Source organism: Sceloporus occidentalis, unplaced genomic scaffold, assembly GCF_023333645.1.
Source record: "Sceloporus occidentalis isolate IW3139 unplaced genomic scaffold, rSceOcc1.0.p SCAF_7, whole genome shotgun sequence".
Classification (NCBI taxonomy): Eukaryota; Metazoa; Chordata; class Lepidosauria; order Squamata; family Phrynosomatidae; genus Sceloporus; species Sceloporus occidentalis.
The window spans coordinates 90,421,550-90,441,641 of NW_028316987.1; the positions used below are offsets into that span (position 1 = coordinate 90,421,550).

The 20,092-nt window shown below is 38.5% G+C and overlaps 1 protein-coding gene across 5 annotated transcripts in view; it reads right to left on the reverse strand.

The window, feature by feature from the left end:
* Positions 1 to 18,553, reverse strand: part of LOC149310079 (sodium channel protein type 5 subunit alpha-like) — a 45,088-nt gene extending 26,535 nt beyond the window's left edge. For 3 of the 5 annotated variants that reach the window (XM_089533646.1, XM_089533644.1, XM_089533642.1), the window contains exons 1-10: positions 16,391 to 18,553; positions 12,659 to 12,937; positions 11,164 to 11,282; positions 9,644 to 9,733; positions 8,224 to 8,352; positions 6,365 to 6,456; positions 4,984 to 5,187; positions 4,324 to 4,399; positions 3,142 to 3,286; positions 1,651 to 1,845 (exon numbers count right to left, since the gene is read on the reverse strand). In XM_089533646.1, the coding sequence (XP_089389772.1) occupies positions 1,651 to 1,845; positions 3,142 to 3,286; positions 4,324 to 4,399; positions 4,984 to 5,187; positions 6,365 to 6,456; positions 8,224 to 8,352; positions 9,644 to 9,733; positions 11,164 to 11,282; positions 12,659 to 12,925 (1,317 nt within the window). In that variant the 5' untranslated portion in view covers positions 12,926 to 12,937; positions 16,391 to 18,553. Of the gene's footprint in view, positions 1 to 1,650; positions 1,846 to 3,141; positions 3,287 to 4,323; positions 4,400 to 4,983; positions 5,188 to 6,364; positions 6,457 to 8,223; positions 8,353 to 9,643; positions 9,734 to 11,163; positions 11,283 to 12,658; positions 12,997 to 16,390 lie in introns of those variants that run through there. The other 2 variants (XM_089533645.1, XM_089533643.1) reach the window with 2 other exon arrangements.
* Between the last annotated feature and the right edge of the window lie 1,539 nt (positions 18,554 to 20,092).

A 20,092-nucleotide genomic window follows, 5' to 3' on the forward strand; every position in this document is an offset into this window, starting at 1 on the left:
TGTGGTATTTTGGAACTCTGTTTGTCTGTCAACTTTTTGCTTTGTTTTTATCCCACCTTTCTTTCATGAATGGGATTCAAGACAGCAGCAATTATGTCAGCTACAACGTATAGATCTATAAATTTATACTACCTCAGACCATAATCCAAATCCTATGAATGTGTAACATGTTTTATGCACTACAGAATTTATTGATCCTTAATGGTGGAGATGGGAATGTGAGATTAGGCATCTTTCATTTTTCCTTACTATTCATACTTAATACAATAGAAGTAGCCTTGATCTACTGATTTTGATAATGTTATCTGTGTTGCTGGGAAGAATTGCATGCCAACAGCAGCCCTGATCTTTTTACTTTGATACTGTTAACCACTTCTACATTTCCTTGAGTACATTCATCTCCAAGATAAGTTGCCCATGTTCCCATTCAGTGGACCTACCGTTTGGATTTAGACCCAGATGAGGGCAGAAATCAACATATATACTAAAACTGATCTAAGCTTCATTCATCTATAGCCTACCTTTATTCTGGAAAACTCAAGTCAGTTAAGAAAAGAACAGAGCAAATCAGCAGAGTCAGGATAACTCTGAAGTATGCAGATATGTCTTTAAAAAAGCCTCTGGGAAAGAACTTTACTAGAACAATGAGGGAACATGTGAAGTCGAATGCTTTCAAGGCCAGCATCCATAGTTTTTTTGTGGGTTTTTCGGGCTATGTAGCCATGTTTTAGAAGAGATTCTTCCTGACGTTTCGCCAGCATCTGTGGCTGGCATCCTCAGAGAATGCTTGCCTGGAAAGGACTTGGGTATATATATTGTGTGACCTGGAAAGGCAGCAGTGATTTGCATGTGTATTGCAGACAATGAGCACTATCAAGCAGACACTCATCCTCTTTTGCAGATCCTCCCACCCTGAGGTCTGCCATTAGCAACAAAACAAGACACATGTAAATCACTCCTGATGACTTGCATGGGTTGTCAGAAGCACACTTATTGGATCTTTGAGTGATGTTTCCATGTGTATGCTTACTGGTTTTGACCACCAAACCAAGAATGTTCAAATTTCCAGAGTTTGCCAAAGGGGAAAGTGTTTGGGGAAAATTTTAGCAAAGGAGTGGCTCATTAGCAATGTGAAAAAGACAGTTTTCTGTGCTTTGTCAATCTATTTTAATTAATACTCTCTTGAAGGAGTCTGTTTCTTAGTCAATGGTGGAAAATCAACAGATAGAGAAGTCTGGTTTTACTTAGAGTGTAAACAACTTTTTACACTGATATCCATGAGCCACCCTTGAGTATATAAACATTTAAGAACTTTCTGCTGAAAAGTAGCATATGTATGCTTTACATAAATACATACTATGGGCTGTGTGAGTGTATCACAGCACAGATTTTACATTCAAAAACCACAGTCAAGAGCATCCAAAGATCTCATTGTACAGTAGATACTGCCAGCACCACCAAAAACATTACTCTATATAATTTTATTCATATGATAATATTTGCATATATATCTTTTCTACTGTAGAAATGTATTAAATATTCTGTCTCCATTTTAAACAGAATAACTACATATCTTAATCCATTACTAACAACAAAAAGAAAATATAATAAGTTGGGCTTAGTATTTGCAGTAATAGCACTTTTACAAACCTTTTCTTTTTTTAATACTTCTTTGGCTTTCTGAAGCAAAATCTCTCTTGCCTTTGTGTGTGCAAGTGTTGCTTTGTGTTGCTCATCGTATGCCATTGTTACAACAGCCAGGATTAAATTGAAAAGATAAAATGAGCACAGAAAGATGACTATCACAAAAAATATGACATATGTTTTCCCAGATGTTCTTAAAACCTGTGAGGACAAGATTACATAATTTTATATCCTTTCAGAATACCCAAAATATATAGCAGTATTAATATAGGACTGGGTTAAATGCATGTATGTATTATTTTCCTCTTCTCCCTTCTCTTTCAGTCCAAAAAACAAAGAACTAGTTTTAACTTCACAGTCTGATTCCACCAATAGCTAGGTGGGTAGTGTTTGCAGACTATCATTTTAGCTGCAATTGCACTGAGTTGTCTTGACTGTTGTGGGTGACAAAGGGAGGAGACTGGGCTGTAAATAGGGCACAGAATTGCCATTAATATATTTCAAAAATTGGCAGCAAACAAGATGCCTCTTGAAGACCTCTATTATTCACCTGTGGCATTACTGGCTGGAATTTTGTTTGTGCAGGTACACTATTCCAGTGGGGGGGGGGGGGGGACATCAAAAAATCTGCCAGCTCCAAACAGCCTATTTTTCCGTCTCTTTACTTCCTTCTAGATTACTACACTTACAGCCTTTTTCCTTCTACTGCCATCATCTACGTCAGGATAGTTATACTTAGCATAGAGCAATGATTCCAGAAATGGTATGATTAATGTACTAATGTGATCAGTGTGTGTTAATGCATTGTTTATGCTGATTAGTCCTTTTGTCTATAAGAAAAGCAATTTGATCCACTGAAGATCAAATCAGCGAGGCTTAAAAACATATCCACAAGAGATTAAACATATACAGGTTGAGTCTCCCTTGTCCAAAATGCCTGGGAGGAGAGGAGATTTGGATTATTTATTTATTTATTTATTTATTTATGGATTTCAGAATACCTGTATTTGCATCTACGTACAATATGGGATATCTTGGAGATGAGCTCCAAATCTAAACATTAATTTATGTTTAATATTCACCTTATACAGATAGCCTGAATGTAATATTCACTTTATACAGATAGCCTGAATGTAATTTGTGTGCACTGAATAGTCAGAAAGCAGTGTTGGCACTATCTCAGCCACCAATGAAAAAAGTTTTAGTTTTTGGAATATTTTGGATTTTGGAATTGTGGATAAGAGAGATTCAACCTGTATAGAAGAAAAAATAAATATCATTTGAACTTGTAAAAAAAGAAAGAAAATGGTAATAATTACTGAATTAGTATATATTGTCAGAGTTAACAATGCATTTCATATTGCTCTTGTTAAACTCAGGAAGACAGGAAATATAACATTAAAGAATTAATACAACGTATAGAATACTTATCCAAGCTTTTAAAAAGCAATATGTTTATACACAGCCCAGACACTATTCAGTTACATAATGTCTTACCTGTTGATAGAGTATTTCCCAGCTATCCTGTGTCATCAGTCGGAACATGGAGAGGAAAGCCCATCCAAAGTGATCAAAACTTGTGTATCCATAGTCAGGATTATCTCCATGTTTCACACAAAAATAGTTTGTTCTGCATTCACTTCTATTAATAACAGATATTATGTTACTAATCAATTTCAAGTAAAAGATAAATTACTTCACCATCAAAAATTCAGTGAACCTTGATGCTCATATTGTTCTAAGCCTGCAATCCCATTTCTTAAAGTGGTGAAAATTCTAATTAATGAGGTTACAGTGGAGCCTTGCCTTATGTGGGGATCTGTTCTAGACCCCCCCCCCCGGGGAAGGCAAATACCGCGCAGCACGCATGCACGCACGCCATGTAAAGTGGAAGCCACGTATGGCGCATCCATGTATGGAGCGGGTGTGCTGTAGAGATTTCTGGGGTTTTGCCATAGATTACTTTATTTACACATCTAAACAGAATGTATATAAATGTCCTCAGCATTAACTCCCGAAAATTCTGAAAGTAAAAAGCGGCCAATTTTGTCCACTTTCTCTGTGGGTTAATGTCTACTTAATGCTCAGTGTCCCCGACATTGAAAACAATCCTGCTTTTGCAGAACATGTCTACTTTCTGTGCGGGATGCCCCTGACATCGTCTGAAAAATATCCTGCTTTTGTGGGATTTTCCCGATTTAAATCCCATTTTTGCATGGGATAAACTCTGTGTGATAAACTCCTTAGATTGACTCCCCCTCAGAAAATAACCTGTCATTTCTCTTATAGCAAGAGGCTTCTTTTCTATATTTTTGTTCACTGAAGGAAAAAAGACAAGCCAGTTTGGAGCCAAACACACATTAACTCCACTTCTGTATGTCCCAGGCCTGTCTTGGGTTATTTTCAGAGCTGGGGAAGCTCTGACTTGTGAGCAATTAGGAAATGGAAGAAGGAATGAATTTCCTCTGGGGAACTATAATAAGTTTCACCTTCGAGAGTGAACATAGAGACACAGCACACCCTGGACATGCTCCTAGCAACAAAGGTCAGCAGCTGGGGGACTAACTTTCATAGGGAATATGGCATAAAGAGAAAGAATTAATCCATGATAAGATTCTGGTCCTAAGCCTAACCCCTACCCCACAACTGCTGTCTAAACTTTAAAAGTATATTAATTACTTATTAGGATTTGAGGTGTATCCACACAAGAGTGGAGAAGAAGAGTCATCCATTTTCTGGTAGATTGAGTAATTTTCTGGAAACAAAAGTAATAAAAATTATTTAAACATCTTCCCACATTGAAGGACAATAACCATATTATTATTATATTTATCACCTGTGTATAAGTTGGTGAATGGGTCTCTTGAAAGATGTCTTTTATTCATAGGGTTGCCATAAGGCTAATTTAGCATAAGCACTCTGCTGAAGCACTCTTATGTATCAGAGGAGGTTTGTCATTGACTTTGCCTGAGGCTGAGAGCATGTGACTTGCCCAAGGTGGGTTTCATGGCTGAGCAAGGAATACATCCCTGGTCTCCAGAGGCACAGTCCAACACTCAAATCACTATGCCACAGTGGCTCTAGTCAGTCTCTTAGGACAAAGGCTACAATACTAGCATTGCTTTTTTTTTAAGTACTTGCTTATCAAGGAATTAAATACAATAATGGTTCTTCAGCTTTCATTCTTCTCATGTTTTGGACTTCAAACCCCAGAAGCCCTGACCATTGGCTATGCTGGCAGGACTTCTGGGAGTTGAAGATCAATGCATTTAAGGGACCAAAGTTTGATAACCACTGGTTTAAAATGTTTGTGTTCATAAGGAAAGGAATATAATTTACCTGGATCTTTTAACAAACACAAGCTACTGTTCTTGCTCAAGCTTTTATTGATGACATCTTGATGGACGCATTTATATTTCAAGTTGCCCATAAAAAGCTGGAGGCCAGTGAGGGCAAAGACAGCCAAGGAGAAAACTGTGAGCAGCATCACATTTGCAAGTTTCTTCACTGACTGAAGAAGTGAGGCTATAATTACTTTCAACCCTATGAAAAGAAAAGAAAATAACACAATACAGCAACAAACACTTGAAGAAAAAAATGCAACTACATTGACAATACTTCTCAGCTGCTGTGTTTAGGTGCTGTGTCATACTGAGTATCCTCCATCTCAATAGTTGGTCTGGGGCTTTGGGGAATTGCATTTCAAGATATATGGAGGGAATCAGTTTGGGGAAGTAGTGGCAATGTATAGGATGTAACAGCCTCTGCGAAGTAGTAATAGTAGTATATTACTCCCACAAATGTAATTAGTGCTTAGGATTGCTATGCTTAGGGGTCAAACAGACCGGCTGCTTGATGGACACATTTATATGTCAAGTTGCCCATGAAAAGCTGAAGCTGCTTCAGCCCCGATCGAGCCCTGAGCAGCATGGGACAACAGCAACTGGATGCTCCAATCCTGAGGCTAGCTGTTATCACAGTCCAGAACACAACAGATTTTCGTCGCTCCTTTTGCGGCCGGCTTTGGACCACATTAATTGGCCTTGGTGCAGCTTCTAGCCAATTCAGGGGTATGTGTTATCTCTATGCCACACTTTTGGATCAGCCCAAAGATGGTGGTTTTTGCTCATCTGCTTCAGGTCTTAGTTAGCCTGACACTTCTGTTTGATATACTTTCTCTTGCTTTATAGATCTGATGTTTATAGCTCTTGTGTGTTGTTTTATTGCTGTTGTGTGTTGGGTAAGATTTTGTGTTTCTTGGATGTTACTTTTTAGATACCTGGACAGGCAAAAAGACAAACAAATGGGTCCAGGAACAGACTCAGTCTGAACTCTCCATGCAAGTCAAGATGACAAAACTCAGGCTGTTCCACATACTGAGAAGGCATGACTCATTGGAAGAGACAACAATGCTAGGGATGTCAGGGAGGTTGTGGGCCTGGATTGAAAGTCCTTAGCAGAGCAGCAGAGGATAGGTGATCTTTGTATGTCTCATCTACAGGGTCACCATGAATTAGGGTCGACCCAAAAGCATTTAACAATAAAACTTAATTGTTTTATTGTTTTTTCTCAATGGATTGCTTTTAAACTGTTTTGTTGTTATTTTGCTTTATTTTTCTGTAAACACCTTGTAAACTAAACTGCATTAGAATTAAAGACTGTGTACAAATTTAGTAAACAAGCAAAAGTACTCACACACACAAAACACAGACTTTCTCACCTGGGATTACAGAAACAGCTTTCAACGTTCTTAGCACCCTGAAACTTCGAAGAGCTGAAATGCTACCAAAAGGCAGACAAAGAGATGCATATCTGAAAATTACAAACAGATTTAAATCAAAATTGGCCAACAGATACTTTTGTGAGTTTATTAGAAACTAGTTTCCATTTTCCACAGATAGATATGTTCATGTCTTCTGTAGGAAACCACAACTTGTCATCTACATTGATAGTTAAACTGTGTGTCATATGGGCCACAACGAAAATGTAGGACACACTATTTGCATTTCAAACATTCCAAATTCCATTCCAAGCATCTAGGCAGTAGAGCCTAGAAAGATTCTGTGCAGCTTCTATTAGTAAACAGATTAAATGGGTCCGTGTTCTGATTCTGAAAAAGGAAGCTTCATATGCACACTTTCTTTTCTGGCAGGGCCATAACTCATTGGTGGAGGTTCAATTCCCAGCATTTCAAATGAGGGCGAGGAAAGAGAACCATTCTGTGAATACCTGGAGAGACTCTGCCAGTCAGTGTAGATAGAACTGAGCTAGAGGAACCAATGGCACTTTCTATATAGTTTCTATGCAGTATAGGGTTTTTGTGCCTCCGTTTATTGCAAATGCAGCTTCTTCCACACTGTCATTTCAAACTCATTCTCTTACACCAAAAATCACTAAAGTAAATAATAATAATAATAATAATAATAATAATAATTTTATTTCTTACCTGCTTCTCCTCACGGCTTGAGGCAGGTTACAACACAGTTAAAACACAATCATTATACAAAATACACATATTAAGCTGCATCTCTACACAATATTTATATTATAATACATACAAAAAATGTTTAAAATTCATGATTAAAAACTGCCTGAATAGGCCTGCCGGAAGAGATGGGTCTTCAAATGTTTCTGACAGCTGATTTAGCTGTCTGATCTCTTCTGGTTGACGCTGAAAGAGTATGAAGCTGAACACATATTATTCTGCCATTTGCATTTATTCTGGAATTTTAAAACATATAAAAATTGTTGTAGTATGCCTTCAAGTCATTTCCAACTTAATGGCACACTTAGACAGCCCTATGGGGTTTTCTTGGTGAGATTTGTTCAGAGGGGGGTTGCCTTTGTCTTCCACTGAAACTGAGAGAGCATAAATCCCCCAAGGTCATCCAGTGGGTATCCATGGTTGAGCAAGGATCCAAACCCTGGTGTCTAGAGTAATAGTCCAATGTTCAAACCACTACACCATGCTGGCTCTCTCTTCAATAGGTGAAGATGCTTTGTGCAGTGGTTCCCAAACTTTGGTCCTCCAGATGTTATGGACTTCAGCTTCCAGAATTCCTGACTGTTGGCCAAGCTGGCTAGGACTTCTAGGAGTTGAAGTCCAAAACACCTGGAGGACCAAAGTTTAGGAATCACTGTAGCTTTTGCATAATCACATAGAAACAGCATCCATAAAGTCACAGCTTTTTAGTTTTCACTTGAATCACATAGAAACGGCATCCATAAATGTGAAGATGAAGGCTTTCATGGCCAGCATCCATAGTTTTTGTGGGTTTTTCGGGCTTTGTGGCCATGTTCTAGAAGAGTTTATTCCTGACGTTTTGCCAGCATCTGTGGCTGGCATATTCAGGTGAAACGTCAAGAATAAACTCTACTAGAACCTAGACACATAGCCCGAAAAACCCACAAAAAACTAAGCATCCATAAAGTTAGAGTCTACACCAGGAATAGGAGTCAAGTGGTCTTCCAGATACTGTTAGACTGCAAGTCCCGACAGCCAATCTATTAGAAAAATTCTAACCTAGCCCTCCACCTCTGGAACTGTTGACCTGCAACAAAGGAGAGAGCAGAACTTACGTCATAATCAAAGTAAAAAGATCCAGGACATTCCAGAGATCTCGAAGATAGGTAAACTCATTCAAAACAAATCCTCTTGCTACAACTTTTATTGCAAATTCAACTGTGTAAACTACTGTGAAAGAAATCCTGAAAAACAAAGCAGCAAAGAAAGCAAAATAATTGGAAGTGTGGAGGGATCCATCTCACTTCATATTCTTTCTGCTACCTCCCAAAAGAAACCAATGAAAAAGAAAACATATCCAGGGGCCGCTCTATAGCATTATGAAAGCATTACAGTGAAAAGATGCTGGAGCAAGCTAGGTTTCTGGAGCCCTTGTTAACATCCCAGCCAAGTGCTGACAGCTGAACTGTGATGTGAAAGAGTTTACTTCCAGACATTGTTGGATACAATTTACATTTGCTTGGCAGTTGCAGGCTAGGAAAAGATATAAAGGTGGGAATGGTCTAGGAGAACAATTTTTTTCTCAGCTGCTGACCTGCTTATACTGTTCTCATAGCTGTTGTTGGGAGATGGGCCATGCTTACATACTTTGATTTTATTTGTCTGATTCTTCACTATATAACCCTTGGCATCCATCCTCTATGGGACTCATCTGCAAGGAGCGCACCTCAGCCTAAATGGGGATTTAATTTGATTGCCAGCCAAATGATAAATCTGGGTAGAATTTGTAATTCTCCCACTGGTTGTGATGGGTGCTAAGCCCTATCAGTGAAAAGGCTAGAATGCATAAAGCTTATACTATGGCAGTAATATCAATATTCGGCATCAAAGAACCCTTGGGGAAAGAACCCTTGGCAAGGCCTGTGACTACACCCAGTTCCAGAACAAGACACATGCAGTTATATTTTATTATATCATTAAATCTTAGCTTATTTCCACCTCTGAGCTTGTTTCTAGATTATGCTTGCACAATAAACAATAAGAGCAGGGTCTAACCGGCCGAACAGACAGGCCACAATAAAGCTGATTCGGGTCAATTTGGAGGTATGCTGTTTAAATGACACATGCATCTTAAAAGGCCAGAAGCTGCACCAAAGCTGCGCTCCAGTCCTTAGAACACGGCTTTGGCATGGCTTTCAGCCTCTTAGGACACATGTGTCATTTAAACAGCACACTTCCAAAGTGGCCCAAAACAACTTTATTTTGGCCTATCTGTTTGGGCCCTGAGTATCTTTTTTTCATTAAAAAAAAATTAAAGACAGGAGATATGGTCAGCTGTCTAACACTGCATCTCTGTCCATCTCCAAACACAAGATCAAAAAAAAAAGCCATTGTGCTACATAAAGCTCATAACTCCCACATGCCACACTTTACTGTCTTTTACCATTGTTTGTCTCATCTTTCTTACTAATTCAGTCCGCTAGAACGGTTATTGCTATTTGAAGAAAGTACATTAAAGTGTTCAGTGATACTTACTCAGCGATGTTATAGTCATTTGGTGGTTCGTTTAAGGTCATAAATACGCAGTTGCAGAGAACAACACATGTTATAAATGTAATGAACAAAGTAAATAATGAGTTATGGAAATAGCATTTTTCTTGAAAGGAGAAAGAATTACTGATAAGTTCACCATATTTTTATGGGGTAAAATATGAATAACCTAAAGAAATATGAATAATACTGCTTCTTCCTATTGTGCTTTTAAGGAAGCATTTCTAAAATTCTCATAATTTTAAATCTAATAATTTCTTGTTTGGCATGAATAATTATTGTTATGAAATCCAGATTTTAGTCAGAACCAGCACAGGTGCAAGCAGGTTTTACAGACTCTCATTTCACATTCTCTGAACAGAAAGCAATTTCCTGAATAACATCATGCCTAACACAAATTTAGAGTCCTCAAAGGTTTAACAGAAGTCAGGGGCTGATTGTTCCATAAAGTATATTCAACACTACTCAATTCAAGGCCTAAAAATGTGTAAAGTCCTACAAATTAAATGAAGTTTCTTTCTTCCATGCATTCAGTATGATGCTATTGACCATCCGAACAGGATTTATATGTAATCCAAAAATTAAAGTAAGAAATGGGTATAGAGAAGAAAGTTTTACAGTCAAACCAAAGTAAAGCACAATTTCTATGGCAGCATATTTTCTTTACCTTAGCTCTGATAACAAATCAAGAATTTTACTGTATATAGCTATTAATATATGTGGCTCCTTCTCCTGAGCCTACATTGCAGCCAGTTCTGAGTAACCAAATGGCATATTTCCTCATGGAGCATCTTTACCAGCTAATTCTCACTTGAAAAGTCACTGAAAATATTGTGGATTGTACTTCATCCCATCTATTGTCACTGTTACAATTGCTTTTAAATGAGACATTTGGTCCACAATATTACAAGCTTTGGCTATAAAAATTGATTCTCCATAAAATCCACCTACAAAACTCTGACTACCATCCCAAAGGTAACTGCTGAACACAGGGTTTTAATAAAACAAATATGTGTGTTCAGCCAAATGTTTCAAAGTTAACCTCTGTGCCCAAAAAACCCACAAAAAACTATTAACCTCTGTGGTCAATAATCATTCTAACTAGAAGAAAATTCACTTCCATATGAAGTAATCAGTTGTAGCTGAAACATGAAGAAAACCCACCCAGTAAGTCTTCACATAATTTTTTACTGGAATACACCTCTTTATCCATTCTCCTCGCTGGCTGTGGCAATCCTAGGGAATTACTACTGGTAGCTATATATTATTATTAATAGCAATTTCCAGTTAAAGTAGTGAGAGAATTAGAGTGATACAACAAGTTTTGCATTTCTATGGCTATTCACATCTGATCATCTGATTATAAAGGCCCATCATGGGCATCAGTTCACTCCATGGATCTGAGGTAGTAGACCAAAACTACAAAAGCTAATGCTACAACTTTTTTTCATGGTTATTCTCAAAGGTGCTACAAGATTCCTTTGCATACTATTATGGAAGGATATGTATGTATCAAAATTTTGATAGCTAGTCTTCTCAGTGGATGAAAAGGACTAAATAAAAATAATGCTTTGGTGGCAGTAAATCGGAAGATTCTTCTCCTGGCTGATAACGCCATGCAGGTCTGTGAAATAAATGTGCATGCTTATTAAATTATTTATAACATATTTTAATAAGATGAAATAATGTTGTGTGCTTACATATAATAACTAACTCTGACAGATATAAACCAAATGCAACCTCAGAAATATTAACTTGAGGGGAACAGTAAAACAGTCTGCACTGCAGTTGCCAGCATCCAGAGCAGTTAAGCTCATTCTTTTTGTGAAGAACTGTAGTAAAAACATCATCATAGTGACAAAAAAGAGGCAAATAAAACAGGGACTCCTCTTGCTCTCCCATGAGAATCAAACCAGCCAGGATGGGAAAAGATCAGTGACTAAAACTCCCATGTTATGTACATGTGTGTGTGTGTGTGGGGGGGTTAATTTCACAAGCAAAAAAGGACCTCTGAGAGGAAGAATTATCAATATTCTCATTCTTTTCCTCTCCAGTAAGTCATAGTTTGTGAGTCTGTGCCATGCCGACGGGCTTTATGGCAGCGGTAAGAAGAAAGAGCTTGTAGGGATCTTGCAGGAAAGCAAATTGGGAAGCCAACTGAGTCGGGGATACATACACAGAAATAGGTCTGCATGACACTACTTTGGCCTCATTCCCACTACCTTTTAAACCAGATTGCAAATTGGTTTGAACCAGCTAAATGACCATGCTTCGCACTTGAACCGAATCGCTGAAGCAATTTGGAGAGGGGGGAACATGTGCTAGACCATGTGCTGCGCCTTTTTGATGCTGATTTTTTCTGCGTCTTTTTGGATAAATTGATTCCGCACAAGTGTAAACCAGATGCAGATCAGAATCCCCACCACACTTAAGATTGCTTTATGGGCCAAAATCCAGCTGCTAGAAAAGTGACATTATCACTGTCTGTCAAAAATGATATCAGAGTTAGAAGCAAAGAGGGCAAATTACTCTGCATCCCTTCTTTTTTTAAAAAAATAATAATCAAGCACCCCACCATACCCCCACTCTCTATATAATACAGGCAGAACTAGTTTTGAAGTTTGCTTCATCAGGTCTGCCACCACTGCCTGAGGCTTACCTCAGAAATTTTGATTTTGTGCATCTTGAACAACATCAATGATTTATCGCTACAGCAAATACTGCTATATATAAAATTAGCTGGAATTGCCTTTTCTTAGAGGTGGTGAACGTACTCAACTGGGTCTTGGCCATAAGATCTAACCTATAGTTCAGTTTGAATGTGCACAAGTTGCTAGACATTAAGTAATGTTTCCAATCTGGTTCTGAAATATATGGCATGAGATCTGGATCTTTTGTATATTACACTCTGGCTGCTTCAGTAAGAATCTCTAGCACCTTCATTTTTTTTCTTATGGAAATAACTTATACAAAAACATGTCTTTTAAAAAAAGGTATAACCTCATGATCCTTGTAATAGGGATCAACATCCTCCAGTGGTTCTGCGATGAGCCAGGGAGGGGGTTTTCCATAAATGTGAGGCAGCTTTTTTAAAACCTTCAGATCAAGCTGTGGCTGAAGGTTTTCTTCTTGCTGTTCACCCTTGCCCTCCTCCAAGGCTTTGGCCCTCTTCAGTTTCTTCTCAGCAATTCTTTTTCTAATTTCATCCAAGGACTCAGGAGTGAAACGGAGGAAATTATTAGCCGCCGAAAATGAAAAATTTGGCATGTTTTTGCACTGCTATGGTAGAGAAGAACAATAAATATTCTGATTACAAATCATAGAACAGTAATTCAAGTCATTTTGGGGAGACTACCAACACCATAATACATGTGGCAAACAGCACTTTTGGAGGTCTCTCATTCACAGAAGTACCATAAGTCAAAATCAACTGCATAGGACATAATAAGAACAAACTAGAAATCAGAGCTGCGCATATTATTTAACGTATTTATATACTGCTTTTCAACACAGGATTCCCAAAAAGTTGCCGTATCGCATAGTTTAAAATAAGAACAAATGGTCTGCCTTCATAACTTTAGCTTGAAATTCTAGACCAAAATTGACTCAGAATGGATTTGTGACATGAGAATACAACTATGGATGACATATTTTCTTTCCTGAAAGCTTGCCTATCATTATTGTTCTTCTCATTCGGGAGCTCTTGGATTTCCCAGAGCACTATTTCAAAACCATGGACATACAGTATGTGAAAGGCAGTATATGAAATAGTGTATGAATTCTAAACTACTTCAACTGTTTAAGGATCAGACTAGATATGGTGGTTTAATTATGTTTTTATCTTGTTCCTATATAGAACATTTCTGATTCTGTTTCTGACATTCTGGGGGAGGGTTCCACAAAATTCTGAAACACAAAATTTTCCACTGTTCTAGACTGATGATTTGATTTAGGATGCTGATTTTACTAAACTGAAAATACTTGTTTGGGTGAAGGGTTAGTCACTGAAATTTGCTTAACATAAATGTCCTTTTGAAAGGGCCTGCTGCATCGGCAGGCCAGCAATCCATAGATTCAACCACCTGCAGATTGCTATGGCCCATATTATTCAATCATGGGGCATATACGTGGAATAAAAGTCTTGGATTTCACAGGCTGTTAATACTTGCCTGCATAGATCACAAAAAGCAATGAAATGCTCCTAAAGAAATTGGAGTGTCAATTACATTTGATAGGCCTGATGAGGAATCTGTACTTAGGACACAAGGCTACTGTTAGAAAAGAATATGGAGAAGCACAATGGTTCCCAATTGGAAAGTGGGTCACGCAAAGCTGCATATTGTCAACCTATCTGTTCAACTTGTATGCAGAAAATATTATACGTAGCAAGATTAGACTCAGGAGAAATAGGAGGAAGGAAGATCAACAATCTAAGATATGCAGATGATACCATACTATAAGCAGAAATTAGCAGAGATTTGGAATAATTATTAGGAAAGTTGAAGACGAAGGTGCAAAGGCAGGCCTACTGCTGAACATAAAGAAAACAAAAAACAGAGGATCCACATAAATTCAATCTAGAAAATTAGGAAACTGAAGTAGTCAAAGATTTACCATATCTGGAATCTAATACTGATCAGAACAGAGACTGCACTCAAGATATCAGAAGATGAAGACTAGTAATGGGAGGGACAGCTATGAAAAAAACTAGACAAGATTCTAAAGTGTAAAGATAATAATAATAATAATAATAATAATAATAATAATAATAAATAAAACTTTTATTTATACCCCGCTTATTTGTAAGAAACAATCAAAGCGGCTTCCAACAATTACAACTGAACACTGAAGTAAAAATGATCAAAGCCATTGCCTTTGGCCCAGCTTTCTAATTTATTCAGGTCATTTTGAATCTTGATCCCGTCCTCTGGGGGGTTAGCTATTCCTCCTAGTTTGGTGTCATCTGCAAATTTGATAAGTATGCTCCCAATTCTGTCATCCAAGTCACTGATAAAGATGTTGAATAGCACTGGACCCAGGACAGAGCCCTGTGGGACCCCACTGGTCACTTCCCTCCAGGATGAAAAGGAGCCATTGTTGAGCACCCTTTGGGTTCGGCCGGTCAACCAGTTACAAATCCATGTAACAGCTGAATGGTCTAACCCACATTTTACAAGCTTACTGAAATCAAGATATACTATATCCACAGCATTCCCTTCATCTACCAAGTCTAAAAGAATGGGGAGCTTTCAAACAAAGGATGTTCATCTGGAAGATACTGCCTAGTATTTTTCAAAGATGTGGAATGATATGGCTTAGTGGTTAAGATGCCAGTTTTGATGACTGGAGGATCAAAAGGTTGACAGTTTGAGGTCTGAATGCTGCATGATGGGGCGAGCTACTGTAACTGGTCCCAGCTTCTGCTAACCTAGCAGTTTGAAAGCATGCAAATACAAATAGATAGGTAGGAGCCACTTTGGTGGGAAGGTAATAGTGCTCGGTGCGGCCATGCTGGCCACATGACCACATCCTGAGAGAAAAGGTCTGCAGGTATTCAGTATTTTAGTTATTTAATCAGAATTCTTGACACTTGTGAGGTGCCATTAATGGAATCACATTATTTCCCAAATGGGTGCTATATGAAAGACATTACCAGGAAATGCTTTCCATCTAAACTTTCGGTGTTTAGCCAGCCAGAGGTTTCATTTTAGATATACATACATGTCTCCACAGAGGTGTTTTGCAATTATGGCCATCTTAATCTACATTCATCATGTTTTCATATTAATTCTTTTTAAAAGTAACTACAGATATAAAATTAAACACAATGAAAGGCTCCTACACATACTGTACTTAGTGAGGCAGGTGGATATGCTATAACTAGACAGTGAACACATACAAGAAATTAGAGTAAAATTAAGAATGAGAAAATGTGCAGTGAATTAGAAAAAGATGGCACAGAGATTCATTGGTGACTACACTGATGAAAAGGATCTGGCTTTAAACCTCAAGTGTATAATCTCAGGTGAAATTTGGAAAGGGAAATCCAACAGTGGAATGAGCACAATTGGTGGAACAGAATCCCCATCCCTCTTGTTACCCCTTGTATGCCCTACATATCTGCTCCAAGAGGTTAGGAGGCACTGTGGAGGGAGAAGGCACAGGGGAGTCCTGTTGTGAGAGAAGTCTGCTTGCTCAACAATGGCTTCCAGTAAGCACTGTACTCAAACCGGGATGCTACACAAAACATATAGAAAAATAAAGAACAAGACAAGAACAACAATAAAGACAATGTAACAGAAAAGTATCAATGTACAACATTACCCCCCAAAGAAAACAAGACTGTGTTTTCCTAAAATAATGCTGTGAAACTATTAAATCTACAGGTTAGTAAAATCCTAAATTCAAATTTGAAACCAAAACAATCAGCAATTTTTAGCTCACAAACATTTATTGTCTTGCTTGCAAAGCCTGTGCATATCACTCTTGGCAGTTGCAAACATATTAATAACATAATACTTCTTTCTTAGGATTCTGTATCAAATATCATATTTGAAGGAATGATTTCTAAGCTCCTCACTCCTAAACTGATATAATGCAATATGCATATTTATAAATCTTATTGTGGCTTAAAATCACATTCACCAGATTATGAAAAAAAAATGTCCCTGCTGTTTCACAGGTTTGCCCCATAATTCGCAGAAAGCATTTTTTGACATTGTGACAACTTACATTTTTCTGTCTTGCGACATCCAGGTTCTCAGAGTCTCAATGAAATATAGCAGAGTTCTCCCCAGTTAATCTCTTCCAAAGCAGCAAATACTTAATTATTCTTTATCAGATTCCATATTATTCTGAAGAAATGTTTTTGTTGCTGACCGATGTTGAAAATGCAGTTTGTGTGGACTTGTTGTGGAATGGGGATGCAAAGAAGGGGTGGAGTATGTTTTTCACTCGAAATAAATAAATGGGATTTCAGCAGCTATTACAGGAAACAAAATAATGTGAGGAAGCAAATGGATGGTGATAATTCTACATTATCAACTTTTCAATAGGGGTGAGTTATTTCACCACTGTAGAAACATTGTGAAGCTAATAACATAAAAAGGTTTTGCTCATCAGAAACAAGGGAAATGGGCAATTAGACAATAGTCTGTCTCGAAGCCTACTAAATATGTACTCAGTGAGCCAGCACTGCCTTTTATGTAACATTTGGTTTCAGTTCCATTTCAACTACTTTGATATTGATTGAATATGTGTTTTCTCCTTTTTAAATACTCCTTCACTGTATATGAATAATATATTTTTTGTTGTATGCCTTCAACCAGGGACGTAGACAAGGGGGGGGGGGTTCTTGGGGTCCGGACCCCCCTTCCATTAGAAAAATAAATGGTGCGTGGCACTTAGTCTGGACCACTCCCTTCCTAAAATCCTGGCTACATCCCTGCTTCAACTCATTTTCAACTTATGGCAACCCTAATAGGGTTTTCTGGGACAGAGAGTGTGCAATTCACCCAAAGTCACTCAGTGAGTTTCCATGTAAAGGCAATTAGACTGAATGCATATAGATGAGCAGGTTAAATACTATAGAAAAAAATATATCATAATTAGATTTAAGAGTGCCAGTGTGGTGTAGTAGTTTGAGTGTTGGACTATGACTCTGGAGGCCAGAGTTCGAGTCCTTGCTCAGCCATGTAAACCCACTAGGTGACCATAGGCAAGTCACACTCGCCCAGCCTCGGGGAAGGCCATGGAAAACCTCCTCTGAACAAATCTTGCCAAGAAAACTGCATTATTGGGTTGCCTTAGGGTCGCCATAAGCTGGAAACGATTTGAAGGCACACAACAATAAAACAATTAGGGCCTCATTCCCACTTACAAATAAATCACTTTGCGATCCAAGTCGATGGATCGGTTCAGCAGTGGAGCGTGGTTTACACTACAAATGCCCTGATAGCATTTTCTTGCTGTAAAATAAAATAAAATAACCCACTTCTGGTTGACATTGACGAATGAATTGATTCAATTTAAACCATTTCCTGCGGGAGTCTCTCAAAATAACCTGCTTGTAGTTCATAATGGCAAATGATTTGGTTCAATTTGAAGTGTTTTCAGTGAGATTTTTTCTCTCTCTGTCCGTCACCGCAATCACAATTACACACTTCTGTATGAGGGTTGAAGGGTGGGTGGACACAGGTCAATTTCTGCTTCCCCACCTGGTGACCCCTTATCATGTCATAATAAATCAATTCTGATCCGCATCTCATTCACAGACACTGAATCGATTCATGAATTCGATTCTTCAGATCATTCTTGAAATTGATTCTGATACGCATCTGGTTCACACTTGAGTGGAATCAATTTATCCAAAAAGACACAGGAAAAAAAATCAGTATTAAAAAATGCAGGTTAAATGGATCTAGTGCATGGCCCCCCTCTCTGAATCATTTCAGTGATTCAGTTCAAGTGTGACCAAGGGTCATTTAAACTGCTCCAAACCAATTTGCAAACTGGTTTAAAACATAGTAGGAAAGAGGCCTAGATTTAAAATACAAGACCACAATCTGTCCCCTTTCATGACTGCAGTTTAAGTGTTTGATAGGGAATACCCATTACAGTTTACACAGCCTTTCCTTCCGCTCCTGGTTTGGAGTTAGGCATGCAGTGAGCCAGCAGGACATAAAACAGTGCATCTGGTCATTACCAGCAATGCCCAAACTAAATTATACTGTTAGACTCATTCGAGAAAAATAATATTCTGTGTGTTAATTTTGAAATCTAAACAAGATTGGGCATATTCAGAGTAGTACAATTGCTTCTTGCCCTAACTAAGTCACAAGTATGTGTGTAGTGGGATTTTTTTTTATAGTTATATAAACTCACTTAGCTTTTTTGCTTATAGTTGTAAGGTTGTCAGTTTCTGAACTGGGTCTCTGCTCATTAGTGGTAAAACTAAATAGCCAGATAATGTCTACTTCCATGATATGGTGAAGCATCACCTGCTAATTCTGTACATCAAACTGTTAGGATGCAATTGTATACCGTAAGTATGCAGCTGGCAGGAATCCCCTTTGAACTCAACAGGAATTGGCAGGCATACGGAGATGTAAACCATTTAATCGTCAAAGGGAAAAAATCGAATTAAATGAGAAGGATCATATTAATAAAACTGCCTGTATTAGTACACTATTATGACAGCATGGCCCTATCCACAGATTTCTTATCCACGATTCAAGCATCCACCCCTTGAAAATATTGGAAAAAATATATAAATTCCTAAAGCAAACCTTGATTTTACCATTTTATACACAGGACACCATTTTACTCTGCCATTGTATTTAATGGGACTTGAGCATCCATGGATTTTGGTATCCACAAAGGGTCTGGGAACTAAATCCCAGCGGATAACAAAGGCTCACTATACTACGGGTGGAACCAGGTTTCTTGTGCTATTTGACAAGGAGGAATGCCATCCTCCCTGAGCTGCCAGTTGTTGTTGTGTGCTTTGAAGTTGTTTCTGACTCATGGTGACCCTAAGGCAAACCTACCACGGGATTTTCTTGGCATGTTTCTTGAGCGTGGTTTGCCATTGCCATCCTCTGTGACTGAGAGTGTGGTCCCAGTGGGTTTACATGGCCAAGCTGGGATTTGAAACTTGGTTTCAGTGTCATAGTCCAACACTCAAACCACTACATCATGCTGGTGTACAACATGCATCATATTTGTGCCAACTAGCTACAATAGCTTCTCCCTTTTCTTGAAACTCTTTTGGGGCCAGCAGCGGTCCATGGAGCACTACTTTGAGTAGCACTGTTCTATACCACAACCATGGACAAGAGACTAGTTAAGGGGCCCCAGGCAAGCTGTGTGGCAATTACAAATCTGGTTCATTGTTCCGGGTCCTATTCTCTGGAGCAGCAGAAAACAAGTTTGCTCCATCCTCAATATTGACATCCCTTCAAATGTTTAAACAAGGCTATCATATCACCTCTTAACCTTCTCTTCTCCAGGCTAAACTTCCCCAGCTCCCTAGATCTCCTCATAGGGCATGGTTTCCAGACTCATCACCATTTTGGTGGCCCTCCTCTGGACACAATCCAATTTATCAACATCCTTTCTGAATTGCAGTGCCCAGAACTGGACACAGGATTCCAGGTGAGGCTTGACCAAAGCAGAACAGAGTGGCACTATTACGTCCAGTCCAACAGTCAAACCACTAGACTACACTGGCTCTCACTTTGGGCTCTCTAAGGACCAATTCTTGTTTCTAATGGCGCTGGCTGAAGTGTCCCAATTTTCCATCCCCGAAGTTAACACCGTCCTATTTTGTTTCCCCTGGGTCCAAAACACACTGCAGAAATAATCCAGTTTGAGACCACTTTAACTGCCCCGGCTCAATGTTAGGGAATTCTGGGAACTGTAGTTTTGTGAGAC